Source organism: Oxyura jamaicensis, chromosome 5, assembly GCF_011077185.1.
Source record: "Oxyura jamaicensis isolate SHBP4307 breed ruddy duck chromosome 5, BPBGC_Ojam_1.0, whole genome shotgun sequence".
Lineage (NCBI taxonomy): Eukaryota > Metazoa > Chordata > Aves > Anseriformes > Anatidae > Oxyura > Oxyura jamaicensis.
The window spans coordinates 32,064,057-32,086,983 of NC_048897.1; the positions used below are offsets into that span (position 1 = coordinate 32,064,057).

At 41.0% G+C, this 22,927-nt stretch overlaps 1 protein-coding gene across 4 annotated transcripts; it reads left to right on the plus strand.

The window, feature by feature from the left end:
* The first annotated feature begins 806 nt into the window (after positions 1-806).
* On the plus strand, positions 807-14,026 carry CIPC (CLOCK interacting pacemaker). 4 transcript variants are annotated; one of them, XM_035327931.1, is made up of 5 exons: positions 826-877; positions 2,490-2,570; positions 3,987-4,161; positions 5,078-5,247; positions 9,146-14,026. In XM_035327931.1, exons 3-5 carry the CDS (start codon positions 4,089-4,091, stop codon positions 10,019-10,021), a joined length of 1,119 nt encoding a protein of 372 aa, XP_035183822.1. In that variant the 5' UTR covers positions 826-877; positions 2,490-2,570; positions 3,987-4,088; the 3' UTR covers positions 10,022-14,026. The 4 variants fall into 4 exon arrangements, with proteins under 4 accessions (XP_035183824.1, XP_035183822.1, XP_035183825.1 ...); XM_035327934.1 differs by lacking the exon at positions 2,490-2,570 and adding an exon at positions 1,973-2,093 and having other exon boundaries at positions 833-877; XM_035327933.1 differs by lacking the exon at positions 2,490-2,570 and having other exon boundaries at positions 807-877.
* Positions 14,027-22,927: the final 8,901 nt, after the last annotated feature.

Here is a 22,927-nt window from a genome sequence, read left to right on the forward strand (position 1 = left end):
TATTCTTGCTGTATTCGTTGATACAGAAGATCCACTTCCACCTACTTATTTGCCCTTGCTTTTCTGTAGCTCATGGAAAGCAAATCTGTACACTCCTTTCACTACCTTGTATTTACCAACTATATAGAAGAGTAAGGGTATCCTTCACTCATTTGCTTATGACAGCTCCTCCATTTGCTCTTTTCCCTCTTTGAGATGACAAGCTTAAAGTCTTTGGACCTTTGATGCTGCCTCCCTCACTTTGTACGTGGCTGTCAGTGCATGGCTTTTGCTGTCCTCTCACTCCTGAGGTACGACAGGCTCTAGAGCAGCCTGGACTCCTGTGAGGGCGTTGAACTGAACTTTTTGCACAGCACTTGAGAACTCCAGCAGCACCCCCAAATTCCTGGCCCCGCTCAGCTGCCTGATCCCCTCAGGAGCCCAGGCTGGGCAGCACACATTTCCGCGCCCTCGCACACCCGCTGGGCCAAGGGCACACGGCCAGCTGGAGGTGCCCACATTTCCAGCGACAATCCTCATTCCTGGCACCTCCCTGACGGTGAGGCGGTTCCCCAGAGGGCTTTCAAATCGACACCTTAGGCTAGCCCTTCCCCATGACAGACCTGGCGGCCGTTTGTGCAACTGCACGCCCCCCTCACGGCGCTCCGTGGCCGGTGGCCACGACCCCTGAGCGCCTTCCCGCCTTCTCCCCTCAGGTGGCGACGCCGCCATGACCCCGCCCCCCTCCCGCCATTAGCGGGGGGGGCAGGCACGGGCGCTACGCATGCGCGCCGCCGCGCGGCCGCCGGGCGCTGGGCGCTGCCGGGGCGGTCGGAGCGCCATGGTGGCGGCGTCGCGCATGTGCGGAGCGGGCGGCGTTGAGGCGGCCCGCGGGCAGGTGAGGGGCGGCCCGGCCCGGCCCGGCCCGGCCCGAGGGTGGCGGGGGGCGGCCGCGGGGCTCGGGGGCGCTGGGGGGCCCCAAGGGAGGCTCGCTCGGGAAAGCTGTGCGGGGTCTCGCCGGGCCGCCGTGAGGCTGTCGCCGCTGCGGAAGGAGGGAAGGAGAGCCCCCGGGGGGTCCCAGTGCCCGCTTCACTGTGGGTCATGCTTGGTTGTTGGTTTCCTGGAGGGAAGAGAAGAAGATGTGCCAGCCCTTCACAGTGACGGGTCCCGGGGGAACGGCGTGGAGCTGGGACAGGGCAGGGTCAGGCTGGCTGTTAGGGAAAGGTTCTGCACCGGGGGGTCGGGCACTGGGACAGGCTCCCGGGGCAGTGGGCACAGCACCGAGCCTGTTGAGAGCATCGGCCAGACGCTTCTCGACCTCCAGACGTAGGGCCTGATGTTTGGGTGGTCCTGTGTGGACCCAGGGGTTGGGCTCAGTGAGCCTTGTGGTCCCTTCCAGCTCCGGATGCTCCCTGCGATGTGAGGCTAACGGGTGGGGTGTTCGTATTGAACTTACATCTAGCCCTCGTTCTGCGTCCAATTCCGATTTTTGAAGATTAACATCCAGACATCACTTCCTTAAGAGAAATACTTTTCTTTTGGAGAGGGGTAAGCAATAGAAGCATGGACCAGGACTTAACCCTCATCTTCCATTTGAACTTGTTTGTGCCACGAGCGTTCAGCTGAGCTGTTCTGTTAGTGAAAGAGGCAGTGAAGCGGGATTTATATTTTGTAACTTTTAATCTAGTTAAAATTCATACTGATTAAGACATATATATTGATATTTACCTTAAAGTGCCAGCGTTTTTTCTCTAGAATAAAAATACATGCTTTTCTTACTGGATTTCCTTATCAGAATCCCTTGACAAGACTTTATTAATGAAGATTCTGCTAAGGATCCCAGAGGAGGGATAGCATCTAGGTTGCTTTTATGTAGTTATGTCTGTCCTCTATCTGTGAGCGGGTCAGCAGGTGTGACCAAAAACAGAAAAATGAGGCAGAAGGCTACTGAAGAAGTTCTGTTCTGTTGAGCATTTTTCTGTCTTGCTTGTAGTTTTGTAGGTGGTTGCCCTAGCATCTCACCACAGTTACCTAATGTACAGAGTTCATCACTGGAGGTGCCCAGGCTCAGGAACTTAGAGCACAGTTCTAACAGCCAGCTGTCAGGATTTAAGATTAAATTTGCGTTTTGGGGTAGTTTGTTCCAGAATGTATCTGCTGCAGCGTCATTTGACATAGCTATCACTGGATACTGCTGTTAATGGCCTGCTGATCTGACTATTTTGTGGTGTCCTGAGTTCCCGTACTTGTGATTTAAATACACAGCTCTAACACGAGACACATCTTGAAAGAGTTGCTTCATAGGAACATAATTTCTACAGATATTAGACAATTTCTGCATTTCATCCCATTGCTTTTCTGTTAGCCAGTTTCAGCTTCCTTTTATAAGAGAAGCAGGAACTTTTGGACTTAGTAAGCCTGCCTACCTTGAGAAAGCAGTTGAGCGTTGTGATGAGTATGTGGCGTAGAAGGTCATAATGTAATATTTTTCTGGGTTTTGTTGGTTTTAGTTTCAGCCTTCCAGAGTTCTTGTTTTGAAAGGGTGTGAGGAGGCATTTCTAAGGCCAAGACTCCACCAGGAGTGATTACAGGTATAGCATGTGTTGCACCTTTAGCAGTATGGATTTCTTCATCCCCAGCATGTTCTCTGATCACAAGACTTACCTCACTCTGAGAGTGAAACAGACTGTAATAACAAAACCACAGCTTTGGAGGTTCAGCACTTTCTGTTGTATGGACTTCACCCAGCACAGCTGACTTGTTTGGGGATTTGGAGCCTGGGGTAGCTGTTTGTAAGATAGGTGTGGACTGAACAACTTTAATTTTTGAAAAATGTTTATGAATATCTTTTAGATTGTTTTGCTTTTATGGGTGGAGAAGTGGCTCTAGTATGTTAGTTTTCTATCTACGTCTCATTCTTTGACTCATTTGAGATGCTTCTGTTCTGAAAATCCCCACTTAATTTACTGGCAGTGTAAAAAGAGATGCACAGCTATGCCACTTCACTCAGAGAGTCTTGATTTAATTACAGATAACAACCATACATAATATATCTTCTATTTTATCTTGGTTACCCATGGTGCTGAACTTCAGAGCAATCTAGTATTGCGCATTGCACTTTTGGCAGTTCAAGAAATTGCATTCCTATTTCCTAACTTTCATGTGCACAGTAATGGATTATTGCCTTGTCTGTCAGAAATCGTAACAGAGTTAGAAATAACTTCAGCAGTGGGCTTTCCAGATGAACCTACCATGTACTTACTCAGTAATTTTAAGTATGAAACAATTCTACTTCAGGTAGTTCAGTAAAACTGGCTGACCTGTACTCTATGCTTGACTTGCTCAGCTACTGAAGGAAGGAGATGAAGTACACAGGTTCATTCTGCCCCTTCCACTGCACCCATGTCTGTAGTTGTAAAGTTCTTTCAATTAATTGGTGGTGCTCAAAGTAATCATGTGTTTTAAAAAATAAATAAAAATCCATACTGTATTTCTGCTGCAGTTAATTTCTTTCTTCCTGTGCCTTAGGCTTTTTGGCATCATTTAATCTATGCTAAAGGACCCAGAAGTGATATCTACTATGACACTGTTCCTTTGCAGTTGGTGCAGGGGACTGAAAGATTGGACTGTGGGATCTTTCTTGAAACTTTTAAATAACAGCCTCAGACTTGAGTCCAAAAAGTTCTACTAAGTACCATGTTTGTTGAAGCAAAAAATTGCTGCCTATCTTTTCTGTTTTGTAGTGCTATTGTTAAACATGCATAGTTTAAAGGATTTTGCAGGGCATAAACTGGTTTTACTGGGAAGTCTGTGCTACCCTAGCTGTGTGATAAACAGCAAATGTGAAGCTGGGAATTCTGTTGAATTCTACAGATTGCTTAACAAATGCCTTAAACCTTAGATAACCAGATTTCTCTAAGGACATATGAAGCCACCTTTGACTTACGTTGTTGGAATTTTCATTAGATTCAGAGGAAGTCTCTATTTTGTTTTAACTATTTTTGTAGTTCCTCAATGGACAAGGTGTTGAAAAGTGCCTCCAGCACTGTGGAAGCATGGAGACAAAGTAGTAGCATACTGAGACCCTCAAGAAACTACTGGGCAAACTGATGGCAATGAAGAGCTTGAACCATCACTTCAGGATGGCGGCAACTGAATCTGACAAGGACTCGGGATACTCAGGTTTAGAAAAAGACTAAGTCACTTTTTTTTACTTTTTTGGTTTGTGTGTGTGTGTGTGTGTTTGTTGATGTTGTTAGACAAATCTGATTCTAGCCTCTTACAGTTTGTGTCTGGTTACCTGTTAGGGTCTTTGTATCTAAGACAGGTTGAAAAATCATCCTACCACCACTCCTTTTTTGGAATGGAGCTTTACGTTTGTTCTGTACATTTAAAGGCATGGGAATTCAAAATGTGCCTAATAAAGAAATAAATGGAAGAATCTTAGACTTCAGAGTCTAGAAGTAGGAATGGAAAGATTCATTTTTCTTCTTTGCCAGTGATCAGTGAAGTACTGCATTATTCCATCTAATATCTCTTACAATTGGACTAGATTGTCAGTGGAACCTGATTTTAAAAAAAAAGTGACTTTTATAACATCTGTAAAATGTAGACAGTGCTATGATTTAATAATCAACAAAACTTTGCAAAGATTGCCTTTAGAAGTTGAAAATGCTTAATTTAATGTGTTAACTTTAATGAGAGATACCTGCATTACTGAATTTGTAGATAGATGTCAAGACACAAAATGACTGCAGCACAGCCTGCAGCTGTGGCAGTGCTGGAGCTTGTAGTTCTTTCCTGCATCAAGCTTTGGAGCCATCTTCATAATAGCGTGTAGTTCCTTGGAGACTAAATACAAAAGAACAAAAAGTAATAGTTTTTTTGGGGGGAGACAATACCTGCATGAGAACTGTCCTGAAATATGAAGCCTTTTAATAAAGCAGCTGTCACAACAGTTCTAATTTTATTGGTATTCCAGAATTAAACTATTATTCATTATTGGCTTGGTTGAAAGAAAACAGAATAGTAGGACAGAAATGAGGTAGCAAGTATGCTGTATGTGAAACAACTGACAGCTGGATTCTACCTCTGGCAGATGGAAGTTCAGAGTGCCTGAGTGCTATGGAGCAGACTGACTCGGAGGATGTGCTGAATGCGTTGTGTTGGAATGCGGAGGATGGGCCTTGGCCATGCCCGGTGACCACAAGCAACTCCTTTCCTGCGCTTTCTCCTATGGTGGTAATGAAAAATGTTCTTGTTAAGCAGGTAAGGAAGGAATAATATATTGGAAAATGTTACATGTTTTTATAACTTTTTAACTATTTTCCTTTCAAAAAAAAATGTAGGAAGTTACAGTCTGGAAAGCAAAGTGTAACCTGAAAAGTTTTGTTAGTGACAGCCTGTTCTTTTGAGGGGCAGTTGGAATCACTAAGAGGGGAAAAATGCAAAATATAAAGGCTCTGCTACATTTGCTCTTTGTCTCAAATGAATCTGCAAAAAGTAGATCTTCATGAATGTTATGTAAATAGTACCAAAGATGGAACAATTTAAAAAGTGGTTTTCCTTTTGGAAGTTGATGTTTTCTTTTTCATTCATTTTAGACAGTAGAGTAGGATGATTGCTTTTGCTCGCTAGTTCTTAAATCCTAAAGGTGCTTTATATGTGATGTGAAACTCTAATCCTGAATGTTATAAATGAACAAATTAAACCTGTACCTAAAGTTAGCTGTGGTACATTTACTTCAACGGTTGTTTCTCTTAATTACATGTGATGGCTCTCACTGCAACAATTGTGTTCTCTGTTGGTGTCTTCCAACATCACATTATGTGTTTTTCCTCCAACACTTCTGTGAGACATTGAAAAGTTCTGCATTGTAACAGAAGGTGCAAGAGCTAAAAGTTCAAAGCATTGCCATACTACTGGATTTCTTGCTTCTACTCACGTTTTCTTAGCAGAAGAAAAGTTCTTTTTTTTTTTTTTTTTTTTTTTTATGATTAGGATACTTCTGAGAATACAGTGAGAAGGGGGGAAACTCTAGATCCCGATTGTTTTTCTATGGAATCTGTTCTGAGAACAAGCAAAACCTGTTCAACTTGGATGCTGTGTCAGTGCTAGCACAGAGATGGGTTTCTGTTAGTATTTGGCAGGTTATGCATTTGTGGAGGAGTTAATTCTGATCTGAACATTGTGCTTTATCTTGACAAGAAATGGTTTTGTTTTATAGTCGTGTTCCTAGGTGCACAGACAAAGTACTGTCTAAACAAATGCTGAAGTGTTCGTGTAGTAGGAAAGAGGCAAGCTTCACCAAAGGCTCTTGGCCTGGGGCTCAAAAATTAAACTGTGATTGTAGTGGTAGTTTCATGTTAAAATCTTGGTCATGTCCAAACAGATAGGAGAAGTAGCTAAATAATACATATAACATAAAAGTTGGTAGTGGAGCAAATGGGAAAAGTGGGGAGGAAGAGGTAGATAAAATTAACAGACTCAGTTCTTTTGAGTAGTGCATAATAATGTTCAAATCTAATTGTGTATGGCTAAGGACAATCATGTTAAATTGAAAAATGTTTATTTCAATAAAAAAAAAAGCAACAAGTTGAGGTGAGAATGATGAAGCATCTTTCTAGCTCTTTCCACTAGGCCTAGTTACCTCAGGTAGTGATGCTGGTCATCTTATTAAGATGGTCTTTTCAACGCAGTGCTCAGTTGGGCTCACTGGACCAAAAAAAGAACGCAGCATCCCCAGTTACTGCAGTTTATTTGTTCCAGTTTCAGTCAGAATTATCCTTCTGTCTAGAACCGCTCTGATCCTGCATGGTGATATTTATCTGCTGTCCTGGTTTCAGAGTGTAAACAGCTAACAGAATTACAAAAAATCAGGCAGGGCTTACTTCTCTGAAACACAGTACTGCTGTGGCAAGGTTTCTGTAAGTCTGGTCAAAGTCCTTAATAAGCAGGAAAGCTTTCTAGATGAGTGGCACTGATATTTGCCGGACATTAGCCTTTTTTAAAAAGAAACAAACAAAACACAACTGCAAAATTGGTAAAAGTAAATGTCTACTTCTCTACTGAAAGTTAGATTTTGTGTAGGAGAACAAGAGCAAAACGTAATACAAGTGGAAAGGACAAGAAAATGAATAGTGGATGTAGGAAAAAAACAAGCAAGATAAACAGTTACCACAGTTCTCTTGGCCTCAATGAACTTGGTTCTCTGGTGTGCTTGGTATTGTACAAACGTACAGTAAATGAGAGCTTCTGACCCTAAAGCCTTGCTCCTGAAGGCTGCATCTTCTGCCTGGTGTTAGAATCATAGAATCATTAAGGTCGGAAAAGACCTCCAAGATCATCTTGTTGAACCATCCCCCTACTACCAATGTCACCCACTAGACCATATCCCTAAGCACCACATCCAACCTTTCCTTGAACACCCGCAGGGACGGTGACTCCACTACCTCTCTGGGCAACCTGTTCCAATGCCTGACTGCTCTTTCTGAGAAGAAATGTCTCCTCATTTCCAACCTAAACCTCCCCTGGCACAACTTGAGGCCATTCCCTCTAGTCCTATCACTAGTTATCTGCAAGAAGAGGCTGACCCCCTGCTTCCCACACCTTCCTTTCAGGTAGTTGTAGAGAGCAATAAGGTCTCCCCTGAGCCTCCTCTTCTAAAGGCTAAACAACCCCAGTTCCCTTAGCCACCACTCCTTGTGGTCATTTATTTACACTTCACCACTCGTATTTCTAGATAACTTGCTTTTGAATGTGTTCTTTCTTCTGTGAAATAAGGACATAATGTTAACTTTTAGAGGTAGTTGTTCTGTACCCCTGCTACATAAACATCTCACCTACTGAACAAAAATGATTCTGTGTCACAGTTGGTAATTGAATCTCATCTCTGAGTCTCTGAGTGTCTGAGTGTCCAAATCAATGGATGATACCTGCTTTTGATGAGTTAAAAGTCCTTTGCAGAAGAAAGTGGACTTCAGCAAAACACATCATCATTTGCCAGTTTAAATGTTACAAGACTGGTGTAAAGGAGATGGATTTCAGATGAGTCACTTCCAAAAATAATAGAATGTCTTAGTGCTAGCTAAAAACTGTGCCCTTGGCAGGCCTGCCAGTAACATTCCAAGTTGTAAGCTTTAGGAATTGGAAGAGCAGCTTGACAGTATGTTGTATTAGTGTAAGTGTAATGGTGATGACTTAAATATATGGGAAGTTAGGTGTTTTTTTTTTTTTTTCTTTTTCTCCCAGAAATAGCATCTCTTACTAGATCATTTGATATGTTTACAGAAAAGCAGGCAAGCTGTCTGGCCAGGAGATCTCATAAGGATCCCTAGTAGTGTATTTGAGAAGGAAGAGGTAGTAATGTCTTGTAAAACTGATGTATTCCCCCCCTGCACTGAAGAATATGACTTGTAGGAGGGAATAAAAACTTGAACGTCTTTCCTGAAATATAATGGTTTTAAGGCTTCAGTGCGTACCATTTCACCAAAGGTATGGAATTCAATGGCTTGGGGCTTACAACAGACATTTTTATGTGAATTGATTGATACTCAGCATTTTTCCCCAACTTCATGGTTTTAAATTTATTGAAACCATGTATTGTATTTAAGACTGGAAGACTTACTGAACAGCTGTCGTCTATGTTAAATAACCATTTCAAAAGCTTGCTATAAGAATAGAAATGACGGGATTATAGTTGCTGCATTTCAACAAAGAGGGTGTCTAAATTGTTCCTCAAATATCTGAGCAGTCTATGACTATTTTAGAATATTTCGTAACTGCGATGTTTAATTATATTTCAATTTTTCTGTACCCTTCGTATTTAGCCTCAAGTCAGTAATAATTTTACACTAGCATTTTACAATAAAGGCATGCCTAAATAACTTCCCTAAATACGAATGTATAAATTCAGATTGAATTGTTTTTAAATATTTGCTATTCCATAATAAATGGATTATGGATTACAGCTTCTGTTCTAGTGCTGTGTTCTGTTGGCTGAGAAGGATGATTTTGATGGAAGGCTGCTCACAATGTGTTATACTGAATAGTATATATCAAGTATTATGAAGAAATGGCGCAGTCCATCTGTTTCGCTTAAGGGTTTTTGGTCTTTTTCTACAGCATTGTTGTAAGAATTCTGTTTGTCCCCATTTATGCTTCTCAGGGCAGTTCTTCCCAGCTCCAGTCTTGGACGGTCCAGCCATCATTTGAAGTGATTCCAGCTCAGCCACAGCTAGTGTTTCTTCATCCATCAATCCCACCTCCCATTAACCCTCACCCTGCTGGGAAAAAGAGAAGTGACTCCACTAACTACCTGCCCATCCTGAACTCTTATCCCAAAATAGCACCACAGCCTTGCAAAAGAGATCACTCCTTTGATCTAGAGGATCGTCAGGAAACCAGTTGCCATAAACGACTCTGTACAGAAGCACCCAAGATGGAGACTTCTGTATCAAGGAGCACAGGTTTGCCTACTAGTCCTTTTGCCCACCTACCAGTTAGCTTTAAGACCCCTCAGGATTCTAATCAGCAAAATCCTTCAACTCTGGTGACAAGCGGGAAATTGTCAGCTCTTTCTGGTTTCCATCGTGTTTCTGCTGATGCTCAGAAACTCCCAGGTCTGGCTCCCCTTTTGCCTTTTGGAACTCTGCAGGCAGCAAAGTGCACCCCTCACGAGAATGAGAGTGGAGCACAGGCTCCAATGCAATCTGCAGTGTGGAGTCCCCCGTTGATACCAGAAGAGACTTGCACTACCCCTGAGCTGCTGTTGCAACAGCAAAGCAAGTGCAGACGTTTTCAGAACACGCTCGTCGTGCTACGCAGGTCAGGATTGCTGGAGATCACTTTAAAAACCAAGGAGCTCATTCATCAGAACCAGGTGACTCAGGCCGAGCTGGACAGGCTGAAGCACCAAACACAGCTTTTCATAGAGGCAATAAAGAACAATGCTCCACAGTCATGGGCAGAGCTAGAAGCATCTCTAACAGGATCAGAGAAAGCTAATAGCAACCTTGAAGACTCGGCTTATCCAAACATGTAGTAAGGTACATAGCTGTTAAGTTATTTTTGTGCCTCCTATTTCATGTCTCAGGCTTTTGCTTGAGCATTCTCTGAGTCCAAGACTTGCAAAGTGGCATGCCATTAACAACTTATCTTCAGTGCTGGTTGTGGGACTGGAATAGCACCGTGGGATCTTGACAGGACGGGTACTTACTACTTCAGTGTGCCCTTGAACCCCATGCTAACTCTGCAGTTACTTGGACTTGAGAAGCTTGGATGTGCCTGCTGGCATGTTCTTGTTCTTGCTGTGAGAAGACAGTCAGTTGCAGTATTCTGCTAGCATGCCTCTTCCTGTTTCCATCTTCAGGTAGTTCTGAGAATGGAACAGCAGAACAGACCCCAGTATTGGGCCATCAGCAGTTGCAAGTAGATGAAAGGAGCTGGTGTGAGGAGAGGAAGCTTAGGTTTGTGGGGTGGTATGTTTAGACTGTCACTGTCTTTGTTTTTTTTGTTTGTTTGTTTTTGTAGCAGAGTCTTGCTTTTAGGGCTATAACACATTTGAACTAGCGGAGATTTGCTCGTGCTGCAGCAGTATTCTGTGTTCATTGCAGTCTTTGACCAAAGTGAAGAGTATCTTAGCATGTAAGTGAAATGACTTGTTTTGATGAGTGTATTTTTGATTTTGGTCTGTGAAGATGAGTAAAAATTGCAAGGCTTGTGTTGGAAGTGTTTGTTCTAAAGCCGTGTTTATTTGCACTACCCATTAATAGCTAAGAAGTGCACAAGCCAAGTGGCTTTAGATTTTCTTGGTAGACTGCAGAGGCTGTTTAAAATATGGTATAAGGAAGATAGTCATTCACCAGAGTTGGTTCGCCAGGGAGACTGGTTGCTTACCATTTTATCTGTGTATCTTTAACTTACAAGACTAAACTCCTCTTTTGCTGTGAAATCAGATTGCTAAGTATGAAAAAAGGAGAGAGATGAAAGGAGAAAGAGCATGATGGCTTGTGGTGTAAGAAGTCCTCCCATCTCCCCTCCCTTTTGTTATTGAGAGAAGTCAGATGAATATATCTATTATAAAAAAGGTGTCAGCTTGGATAATCTTCCTAAAAACTTGACCTACTTGAGTTGGAACTTAAAGAAATAAAGCAAACACCAAAACCACTTTCTTCCACATCAATTTATCATTCCTAGCCTGCTTGCCTTGAAATATAGTTACACTGTGCATAAGATGTTAGGCCTTATTAGTAGACATCCACAATAGTCACGTTGCAAAAGCTGTTCTATGGATGCTTATTTAATTTCAGCTTATCTAGGCACTTAACTATGTCAGTCCCTCCAGTATGGAGTTTTGTTTTTTTTTCCAGAGACAGGCTGCCTAAGAGAGCTAAGAATGTCTTTTCCTAAGAAGGCTAAGAAATCTGGATTGTTTATGGTGTGTTTATTTCCACTTGAAAATGCTTTCAAAAAATTATGTTGTCTAGGTCACTTGGTATTTTGATGCTCTGATCACTTCTATCAGCTGCTTCAGATTTTTAGAAGAGGAACTTGAAAGTAGAACAGATCTCATGCTAATTTATGATTAGACCTCTTCATTTTCTGATGCCTCTGAGAATCAAGATTGCAGAAGACTGTGAAGAATGTTTTTATAGTCTTCCTAAAATACATGCATTAGAGAAAGTGTAAGGAGAAACCCCTTTGAGAGGGAAGCCCCCTTTGTAGAGTTATTAAAAGAAATGCCTCAAGAAGAGGAGAAATGTGAGTCATGTTTGTACTACCTATAGGCTTAAAGAGAAATTTTGTGGCAGGATTCACCCTAGAGCCCTACTTGAACTGTAACAAACTCATAGCAATGCCTTTTCTGGTATCTTGCCCACCTGCTGAAGGCTAGTGTAGTATGTGGGAATTTATTAAGAGAAAAATTTTCATAGGCTGTGTTCTATCATGTTTTTGTCTAAATATAACTGCTACGATTGTGTGTAATAATGTCTCATAACTCACAGCACAGCAATATCCAAACTCCAGCAACACTGAAGGCAGCATAATACAGAGTAATAATGTAGGACATACCCAGCTCTTCTGGAACTAAGTGTGATATCCCTGCATTTGGGGACATAGATGTGATGGTGCCTTGGGCCATTTGCACAAAAGAATCCCAGAAGGTAAGACTGTTTCTTCTGAGCTTAGAGGAAGGAGAGGAGGGAGTAATTCCATTCATCTGATACCTGTAATAAACATAAAGGTGAGGTGTGGGAAAGTGCATAGGATATCTTTTCTATTTTTCCTAAAATTCTTATTCTACCCATCAATTATAGAGGGGAATAGGAAGTTCAGAATGTATGTATTTTCAGGAAGTGATTGTTCTACAAAACAAGGTGATGCAATCAGACTTCCCTAGGAAGCCTGTTCCAGTGTTTGACCACCCTCACAGTAAAGATTTTTTTCCTAATACTGAGTCTCTTCTCTATCCTGTTTCCACTGCTCTGATGGAGTAAAAGGAAGGGAAAAACTGGCCTCACAGGGTGATGCCCTTTGACTTAGGGAGACCATAGCTGAGAAAACTCTTAGTCCACACATACACTTTTCCCAACAGCACCGAGGGTGGGCTAAGGTGTGTGCTTATACAGGGTGGGCATTTCAGCTGTTGTAATTTATATAGGCGTGTATCTCAGTAAATCTGTGAATAAATTCCAGCAGCTGGTTAGAAATCTACTAGCCACCAGGCCAGACGTACGGTATTTGCTGAACTAGAAAAATCTATTCTAGAACTATTATATTTAAATCTGGGGCCCCATAGGAAGGAACTATATCCCTAGATAAATGTTTCATCAAGATTTTGAGTTATAAAAAAGGTTGTTGAAGGCCCCTAATAATAAATCCATCCTGAAATACCTTTCTGTTCAGTTTCTCGTAGCTGCCTTTATTCTTGGAAGCCCTGGTAAAGCTTTAAACATTAAGAGCTTTCCTTTCTTGGCTGCAATTTAATAAAATAGGTTAGCTTGGAGCTGTTTCGAGAAAATTAGTTGACTATATTAGGACCAGAATAGATCTTGATTCTGGACAGGGTCTGGAATTGGTCCAGTAGAGATGAGCAGAAACATTAGCCTCTGATTGGAAACCTGTAAGCACTGAACTTACAGATTTTTGTTGTTGGAAGGAGTAAGACTTTGTGTTAACAACTTAGCCTGAAGACAGCTGTCCCAGTCTAAAAGTGAGATGGTTTCCTGGGGCTTCGGGTGCTGCTGACATGCATGCGTGGTAGCTTGATGGCTCAGACAGACTGCTGTTTTTCTATTAAGTTTTAATAAACGTTGGTATTTTTGATTACTTTTGCTATGTATTTTTGAAGTTCTACTGCTCTAGTTGGAATGTAAACATTTTCTGTACTTTTAAGTCTCCATTGCCAGCTTTGAATAAAGTAGCCTAAGAACTCTGTTACAGAACATGACCTTTTTGTTAAATCTTTATAGAAACAGACTGTGAAATATGAATAAAATAAAGTATATACTTGACAAGCCTATGGGTTAGTCTAATGCTGTTGAACTTCAAAGTCCTTAATTCCAAAGCATGCTTTACATAGTTCCACAAGAGCATGTTGCCCATGTGGGAAAGTGCAGATCACAAAAGTGATACTATGGTTCCTCTCCCAGGGGCGTCATGTGAGCTTTACCAGTATGTATGAATTAAAGGGTTCCTGGGAGGAGCATGGGTAAAAGTGGGCTGTACAGAACACTAAAAATACATTGCGGTGGGTGACCATTGCCATAGATCTGTCATGAAAAACCTGGAAGAATTTTTGAATCTCTTAACTGTTATCTCCATGTGATGACTGTACATAATGCTCACCGTCTGTGCGGGGTGAACTCCTACACTATTGCAATCCTGTCAGCCAGATATGCAGAAATTCTGAATTGTGAAGTTAGAGTGTGGGTATCTTGGCTGCTGAAAGAATTACTTGAGTGAAATTTTACTCCCTGTCTTGAAAGAGAAATGTTCTTCAACTGAATCTGTATACCAACTTTTCAATAAAACACATTTTTCAAAATGTGGCCATCTTTACATTTTTTTCCTTTGTTCAAAGATCAATCTTGCAGCGAGAACTGGGCAATTGTTCCTGGAACGCCCAGCAGCCTTGTGGCTTGAGGTCCTGTTGTAAGGTAAAGAGATTCTGGGTAAAGTTCTTACTTGAACCAGACAGAGCCATACCTTGAACCTTGTTGCTTTGAATCGAAGGAGGAGTGACATCAATTGAAGTGTTTTTATTCCCTGAGAATGCAAATTCAGTGTTTGCAATCCTTGTATTCCAGAAGGGTGTGGGTGCAATTCAAGAAGAAAATGTTTCACCAGAATTGTGTTTCCGTCTCTTCTAGATAGATTTTTCTTTAAATTGCAAAGTCTATCTGCAGGGTGTCAGACCTGTTCACCTTTATTTCATGGAGACCAAAAAAGTCAATTGCTTCCTTTTGGTGCACTGTATCTATCTTACTTTTCTTGTAACACGCAAGCAGTCTGAAAGGAGCAGAGGTCTCCACGGGCTTGGGCTGAGGAATCTCCTGGCATGCAAAATTTCTGGCACCCACCAGGCTGATTGTAGCTTGCTGTTACTGCTTATTTTCTCATGATTCCTGGGACAGAAATAGGGGCCCCTGCCTGCACAGTTTTACACTCTAGCTGTATCTTGGTGCTTTTGGGGTATAATGTAGTCATACAGCCCCCTGCTGTATTACGTGGTCCAGAGTGTGGAAAGTGCATGAGACTTCTCTCTTTAAATCTCTATTTCTTTGGGGGTAAGTCCGTGAGATGACTTTGACTGCTGGAGTGTAAATTCCTGTAATCTGAATCAGAAGGCAGAAGGAAGCACCAGGAGTTTTGGCCTCCTCTCTGGTGGGGCACAGTTTCCAAGATTTCTTCAAATTCTTGTTTGAGCTAACGTATGTTTTTAGAAGAAGCATCCAGTCTTGATGTGAAAGCGCCTAGCAATGAAGATCCACCCAAATTGTTCAAAAGGTAATTACTTACTGTTAAAAATGTGCCTTTTATATTGAACTTGAATGTGTTGTCTTTTGGTATCCAGCTGTCAGATCTCTACCTTTTGTCTGCTAAGCTGAAGTACGTGCTGTGACATTGCTGTGTTCACTGTAGGCATTTATGAACTGAACAATTCATTTCTCAACTTTCTTTGTTAAAGTAACTGATTAAGCTCTCAAATCTTTTCAGTCTGTTGTTCACCTGTGTCCATCTTCTTTGGATCCCTTAAAATTATTTAAATACATTTTTAACTGAACCACTGAAAGCAAAACAGGATTGTAAGAAGACTTCTACTATGTCAACCCTCCGTACTGCTACTGTCTCATTTTTATAGCATCCATGGCATCAGGCTCGAAGTCTAAATCATCTCTGCACTTGCTGCTTGTAAGGTTAGTGAATTCCTGTCCTTCACTTACGTTTCCATACTCCTTCCATGCTCCATGCAGCCAGAAAGCAGAACGAACAGTCTCATCTGTTATGTACCTCTACTTCCAAACTCCTCCACCTTCGTTGTTACCTGTAATTTGTGGTGGAATTATTGAACACAATATAAAATAACGTCAGTCAAGAACAAATTTCATATTGTTTTCATTTTAACAGAAGACGTTTGACAGATCTCTCTATACAAATAGCCAATTTTTAATTCAAGTTCATCACAATAAGATAGCGATTCTTTGACCGACACTTTCTTTTGACAGTCATTAATTTCAATTACTTTTGCTTTCTGTTTACGTACTTAATTAATCCAAAATTCAAGGTTATTCCATTGTTTTCTGCCTGTTACTCAGCCTATGTTCATCCAGATCAGTCTACTTATCTTCTGAAATGCTGATGCTCTATTAATTTTTTCCCCTCTCCTTAGACCACTGAAATCTTGCCTAGTGGTCTGAAATTCACTGAAGTAGTACTGATGGTCTGGAGATCTTGCATATCTCCTGTTAAATTTTCAATCACAACTTACTCAGACTTGCTGACTTAAAAATGTTTAATAGCTGTTGTTTAAAATGTCCTGAATTACTTTTTGAAAATGGAAATCAAGCTGTCATGATATGGGAGGAATACATCTGGCTTTTTTCTAAGCGCTCAACAGAAATTCTTCCGAAAAGCTTCTGCCATTCTGCACTGCAGCAATATAATTTCTATCTTGAAATGGAGCAGCGCCAGCAGAAAGCTTTCTTCTGCATCTCATACATTTTAAGAAATAGAGGAAGTGTGGGGCTTTTCAGGGCCAAAAGGGGAGTTTCATCAACTTCTTCACTGTTTTCTTCTTGTTCTTCTGGTGATTAAATTAATTGAGTTAGGTTAATGGAACTGGAATGCCTCTTACTGTGCCCACTTAGGCAATTTCACTTTTTTCCCATAGCGGTAGTAGGGGGTTTTAGGCCACTTAAATTTACAAGGACTAAGAAATCCAATAACAGACAGAAAACCAATGCTTATTGTTTTTAATAGATAGGACCACTTAAAAATTAATGTGTCTTCAATGAAAAACTCCCATGTTTTTATTGGAAATGAAAATGTATTTTGTCTGGAAGCTTGGTGTTTTGCAGCATTAGTCATAGCACTCACTTTTTGGTGAATTTCAAGCAGTGTGGAAATGTTCTGGGCAGTGTGGGTGGGGGAAGATGATGTTTCCCTTAACCCTCATCCTCCTCTTCTATGTTGTCTGTACAGGAAACGGGATCCAACCTTTGAAGAGTGGTTCCATCACCTCATGCTGAAGAAGCAAAATCTTGTAGAGACAGCCAAACTTGCCCAATCATCTGAGGTACAGGAGGGCACTTACTGATTTAGTGAAAATAAAACAGCTCTTCTTGAGAAAATTCTTAGCTTGGTGAATGCAAATACCATTTTTTTCTGCAATGTCTCTAACATTTATAATAAAAAAATAAAATAAGGGTTTTGCTTGGTTAAAAAAAAAAAAGGCAAAAACAAAAACAAACAAAAAATGGCAGTACCAGGTAGGTCTTCTGTTATACTTGACAGCGGCAGAGATCAACACAATAAGCATTTTTGTGAGATGAGCAGTGCTTAGTGTGTAGAGTGTGAAATACTAGTAGACACTAAGAAAGCTGTTTTTACCCAGAATGAATGTTAATAATGCCTATTGGTTTTGTGCTACTTCCCACCAAGAAGCTAACAGCAATGTCTCCAGCAGTTTTTAAAAAAACTGAATCTTTGCATGATACAAAACACAATTCTCTTAAATCAAGTTTGATGTGGTCAGAGCATTTTCTAGGCTGGGGATGCATTGTCAGGACAGCAGCATGTCACTTGAAAGGGAGGGCGTCATGGTCGTGATACACCAGAACAGCCTACAAGAATTAGGAAGTTTCTTGCCATGGAGAAGATGGTCATGACTGGAGCCATAATGTTCTAGGTAAGAAGGCAGCAGTCTGATACCAGTATGCTGTCAGCATTATCTGCTGGACATATATATATTGCCACATTAAATACTGCAAAGTTTTAAAGTCTCAGTCTTATTCAAGGTGCCCAGTAACGTCCCAATCCTTAGAAGTGCTTGTTTATTCTTTTGATACTTGTATTTTTGCTAAGAGCTGTCTCCCATGCAAGTGAGAGTGCCATGCAACATGCCCAAACGCACTGGAATTGAGGAGAGGACAGTCTTCATCACACTGAACTTGGCTCCCCATCTCACTATTCAACAGCCTATGGCTGACCGTGCAGCATATCTACACAGTAATGCTGTCTGAGAACACTCTGAACGTGGGTGGCTTACCTAAGTTACGTGTGAGAGAGCCAAAAAGAACTCCCAAACGTGTTTCTGCACTAATTGCACAACAAGTAAGGCAAGCCTGAGCTTGATGACAGTCATCTGAATACTGAAAAGCCTCCAGATGTTTAACAGGAGCTGCAGACAGTCCAAACTGGAACAGGAGCAGAGCTGTGACCTGCAGATGAGGGTCTGTGGCTGTCGTGTTTGAGGTCTGCAGTGGCAGTGCATCTGTAGAGACTGTCGTAGTTAGAGAGGCGATGCTGTTCAGAGTGAGGTGGTGGTGCAGAGGTGACCCTGATGAGTTTCTAGCAGTTTGAAATGAACATTCAGGAGATGCTCCTCATGGCCAAAGCCAAGTGGTTGATTTCTTTGAAAGACACAGATTCAAAGATAACAATTGCTTGCATATTAAAAATGTTACCCTGCTCATGTTTTTCTACTGCCAAACTTAAGGCAGTGATGTTAGGCAAAGCAGAATGATGCACTGCTTCTGTCTGATCCTGGAGCCAGCAAACTTACAGGAAATATCACTGCAGCTTCTAAGGTTTTCTTTTTTTCAAATCCCACTGCTTCTCCAGCACCTTAACACCTACCAACCAGAGAGACTGCAGCCAGCCACTGTAAAAGCAGTCAGTTTATCGATGTGCTCGGGTGGGTGAGTGGAAGCAGATCAAGGCCAGTAAAGATCCTGAATTCCTGGGGGTGAGGTTACTCCCCAGTATCATTTTTCCCTTTCCATGTTATTATAACATCTGTTTATGCATGGATGAACACCTCAGAGGAGCACCTGCAAGATTATTTAGCTGTAGTAGCAGTTGCTTCAAGCACTCAGTAATCCTGCAAAGTATTTCTATTACCTCTTCAAAAATAATGACGGTAACAGTAACCGGCCACTGTCTGCATGTCATATTAGTACAGGGAAGGGAGGAAAACACCCTGGTATTCCCCAAAGCTTAACTTTGGGTGTGTTTCCATAATTCCTTTATTCTACCCTATTCTGATGCAAGACCAGTCCTTAGCACATCCTTTTTCAGTAAATAAACGACTGCTTTTAAAATATAAATGTGACTGAAAATAGGTCTGTATTTGCCTGGAATTGTTTCTGTTTGGAAGGAAACCAAATATAGCTGCACTCAATTCATTTTGAACTCTTGTGCATTTCCATGGCACCCAGGCTGCAAGTCAGAGCTGCTTTAACCTGAGCACTCATAACAACATGAAATTGATATAGGCAATTATGTTCGCACTTAATGGCCAACAGGCAGTACCATTAGCACTGACATGTCTAACGTATGCTTTGGGACTTTTTTTTTTTTTGAGATTTGCCCTGGTCTCTATCTCACAGAAGATCTTGGTGTAGTTGTGAAGTTTTTGGTGTGTAACACCAGTACTCAAACTCATTTTAGTGATCGGTATTGATGTGCAGTATTTTCATAGGGTGACAAAATGTTTGTTTTGAATCAAACACTGCTCTCAATGCACTGTAATTTTCCATTCCTTTTCCATAGTCTAAGAAATCACATCAGGTAGATGATAAGAAAAGAGGACTTTGAGTGAGGAACTGGTCGCCATATGGCTGACGCCTAAAATCTCAGCAGTTTGAGGGGAGGAAAGTGGAAAAAGATGAAGTAAATTCCACAAAATTTACACCATAAGTAGGTGGCAGCTGTTAGTGAAGAAGAACAAAACCAGAAAGGAAAAGAATACTAAACAGCAATGTTATGAGGGTGCCTGAAAAGAGATTTTAAGGTAAATGTCCACACACACTGTCCTAAAACTGTTTTCCACGTTTCTTATTAACAATCTCAGCTCTGTATTTTTAACCACAAAGATTGCTTTTCTAGATGTATAAGCTGAAATGTATTTTGATGGTGGAGATGAACTCGCTGCTATCACTGAGCACTTGCTGTTCTCCCCTCCTCTTCTCTCTGGCCAGAAGTATGCTGTAGGCTTAGGTTCATGGCTTAATCCTGCAAATCACACCCAGCTCAAAAGCACCTGGCACTACCCTCGCTACTGCTGCACGAAATAATTCCAGTCATATATTGTTTTTTTAAAAAAAAAAACTGAGATGGTCTGAGGTTCTGTTCCTTGTCTTACTTAGGACAAGGCACTTAGATATTCTCAACCATAAAACGAGGAAAACCAATGCTTGTCCCTTATTATAAATTGCTTTAAACTTCTCATATAAGAACTGCAATATTTGTATATATTGCAAGCCATGGCTGTGGACTGCCGTGGTTCTGGTGCTGGATTATCTAAAGGATCAACATCTATGTGGTTATACTAACTTACATTTTGTTTCATTTTAATTAAACTATATGATTTCTGGGTTAATTCCCCCTAATGTAATTCCAGCAAGTGAGTATAGAGATTTGCTCTTTATGGTTTGGGAAACTGAATGGAAGGAATACAGGGCACTGAAATCTCTGATTCTGTTTCTACCCAGGAAAAAAAAATGTAAATATCTCCAGGTTGACGAGGCTAGGGGAATGGTGAGAGAGCTAGCTTGCTATCTTGCAGAAACAGACAAAAAAACTTAGTGGTGTAAAGCAGACATCTCTTGCCCACACGTGTATTAATTTGTGCCCACGCATGTCATTTTCCTCCACAGCATGTAAACCTGTTCAATAAACTGTAGCAATGCAACATGTGAAACTGGGGTCAAAAGCCTGGAGGCTTATCAGATGTTGCGTTTTCTTATCTAAAAAGTTACGATATTTGAAATCAGAAAAATATGTTGAAACTCAGTCCGGGAAGACATTGAATACTGCAGCCTAACCAACAGAACGTAGAAGCAAGGGACTGAAATGAAGGATGTGAGTAGTTCAGCTATAGTTATAGGACCATGTCTTTGTTTGAAGCTAACCATATGCTTAAATCTTTTGTCCTGAACTGAGCTGCTCTGCAACTGGTAGGACTGTGTATTTTCATTGTCTTTTCATCCACTGACCTTCTTTCCTGCTTCTTTATGCCTATTTATATAGTTTGTACAATTTTGTTGGAGAGGCATTGGGATTTATCAAAGTCCAAGGTAAAAAAGATCAGGGCATAGGATTTATTTTTATAAGGATTTGGCTTTTGAGACAGCTTAAATATTTATAATTCTCTCAGATGGTGTTGTAATTTGTGGTAATGAGGGGAAGTTTTGTATGCCTGGAGGGAACTTTAGGGACACAGTCTTGCTATTTCTGCAACTACGTTACCTAAGCGATGGAGTGTTTCTTCCAAAATTCACATTTGTTAGAAGATCTTACATTTGGGAAGTTAACTGCAAAAGGATTGCTTTTTCTGATGTAACACTGGAGACCTCTGACCACCAGAGTAATGCTTCTACTGCCTCAGGGACTTCCTATGGGGAGTGAAAATGTGTGGAGCCTCTTAATGCTTTGACTTCAGCATAAACCTGAATTTTATTTAGTTGTTGTTGTTGTAAATTTAAATTACGTATTGGCCACATTTCCAGTGAGGTTTCAGTGAGTAAATTTTATCAAATGGAAATAAAAGGTCACTCTAGCAGCTTCACAAATAATAATAGCTCAGATAATGAATTATCTACTTTCACCTCTGATATTTCCCGGCCACTGCGATGGTCTCCCAGTTCTTCCACATAAATCTTTTTCAGGTGACCTGCTTTATGAAAAATATTTCCATGTATTAGAGGAGAAGGAGATGGAGCAAGAGTAAAGAAGAAGAGAATATATCCTAAAATGATGCCAGAATTCAACAGTGATCTTAAATTTATTACAGCATCTCACTTTGCTTGTATTCGTGTAACTGCTGTATTTAAGGATTCTGGTATTTGCAGAGGTTCTTAACTGGCAATGTTTCTCAGCATCTGAAAGCTGTGTTATGGGCAGTTAGCTTACCTGATGCTTCTTTGCAAAACTTAAAAAGCAAAATAGAAATATAGGTTTGTTTTCTTCAGTTTACACAGATTCACAGTGGTCATTCCAGTGGTCCTTTGAAGTATGAGAGGTTAAAAACGAGCAGTTTGGGTTCTTTTAGTCCTAATGAAATGCCGAGAAAGATCATCACTGTACAGATAACTTCAGGGTTATAAAGTTGTGAAGTTCACTGCTGTCTGTCAATCCTTGTAGCATTTACAAACAGAAGCCATAGGGGAATCATGTGCTCTAATCCCATGTTTACAAAAAAGACCGAAATCCTGTTTTGTGCTTCTTTCAACACATCCCACCTGTATATAATTTGTACAACTATTTGTATTTCATGTTACTTCTATTGAGTAAAGCACTCTGGTACTAATAATTATTTCGAACCCAGCTGAGATGGCAAGAAGCACTACCCAGAACAGAAAGGGGTCATAATAATATAAATGAATCCCAGGTGACTATGATCAGTACCTAGCCCCTCTTGACTTAAGCTTGAGCTACTGTCTGGGTAAAAAGTGGGAATTTCTCTTGTTCTTTTTTCTTCGTTATTTTGCAGCAACAGCCAGTTGCTCTCTGTTCACTGTGCTTCTTTTACCGTGTACAGTTCTGTAGCTTCCTAGACACAGAGTCCATCTTCTCCAACATAAGCTTTTTCTAAAGGTTAACAGTGGAAGAATTGCTGTTTGGAAATATTTCCTGAAATGTTAAAGTCATTTCTTTTTACTAAGTTGAACTCTATTTCTAGGTAGTGTCTGTTTATCCCACAAGAACTATTTCTCCAATCCTCCAGTATGTATGGATGGTTGCCACATTTTCCTCACATCCACTTTGGCCATAGTTACCCAAAGCTAGGCAAATATAACCCATTTTTTCCTCTTGCAACTCTGTTTCTCAGCTTCTTAATCATTTATGGCTTTTCTGTGAACACCATCTGGTTTGACTAGTGAAGGCAGAGCTGAATATTCCATGTCTTCATTGCATTGGAGCACAATGGAAAAGGTTTATTGTATTATTTTGTTTGTTTTAAGATCATCTTCATATGTTTTCTGAAATGTTGGACCAGTTTTCACCAAATTAGTTCAAAACAAGTAGTCAGTACACAGAGCCAAAGAGAGATTGTCAAGGGGAGATCTGTTTGCCTCCGAACTGACTACAGAAGTTCTTCTGTGCCAAACCTGGATCTGACAGAAAGCTGCTGTGATACATGCAAGATCCTTGCCTGAGCTAAGAGGCTTTCAGTGTGCAGCTGACAGCCCAGAGAGTGAAACTTCTGGGCTGGTGGCACCTC

Coding starts and splice junctions, on each gene's coding strand:
- CIPC (XM_035327933.1), top strand. CDS start 4,089: ATGGCAATGAAGAGCTTGAACCATCACTTCAGGATGGCGGCAACTGAA. Junction 4,162..5,077: donor CAAGGACTCGGGATACTCAG/GTTTAGAAAAAG, acceptor TACCTCTGGCAG/ATGGAAGTTCAGAGTGCCTG. Junction 5,248..9,145: donor AAAATGTTCTTGTTAAGCAG/GTAAGGAAGGAA, acceptor TATGCTTCTCAG/GGCAGTTCTTCCCAGCTCCA.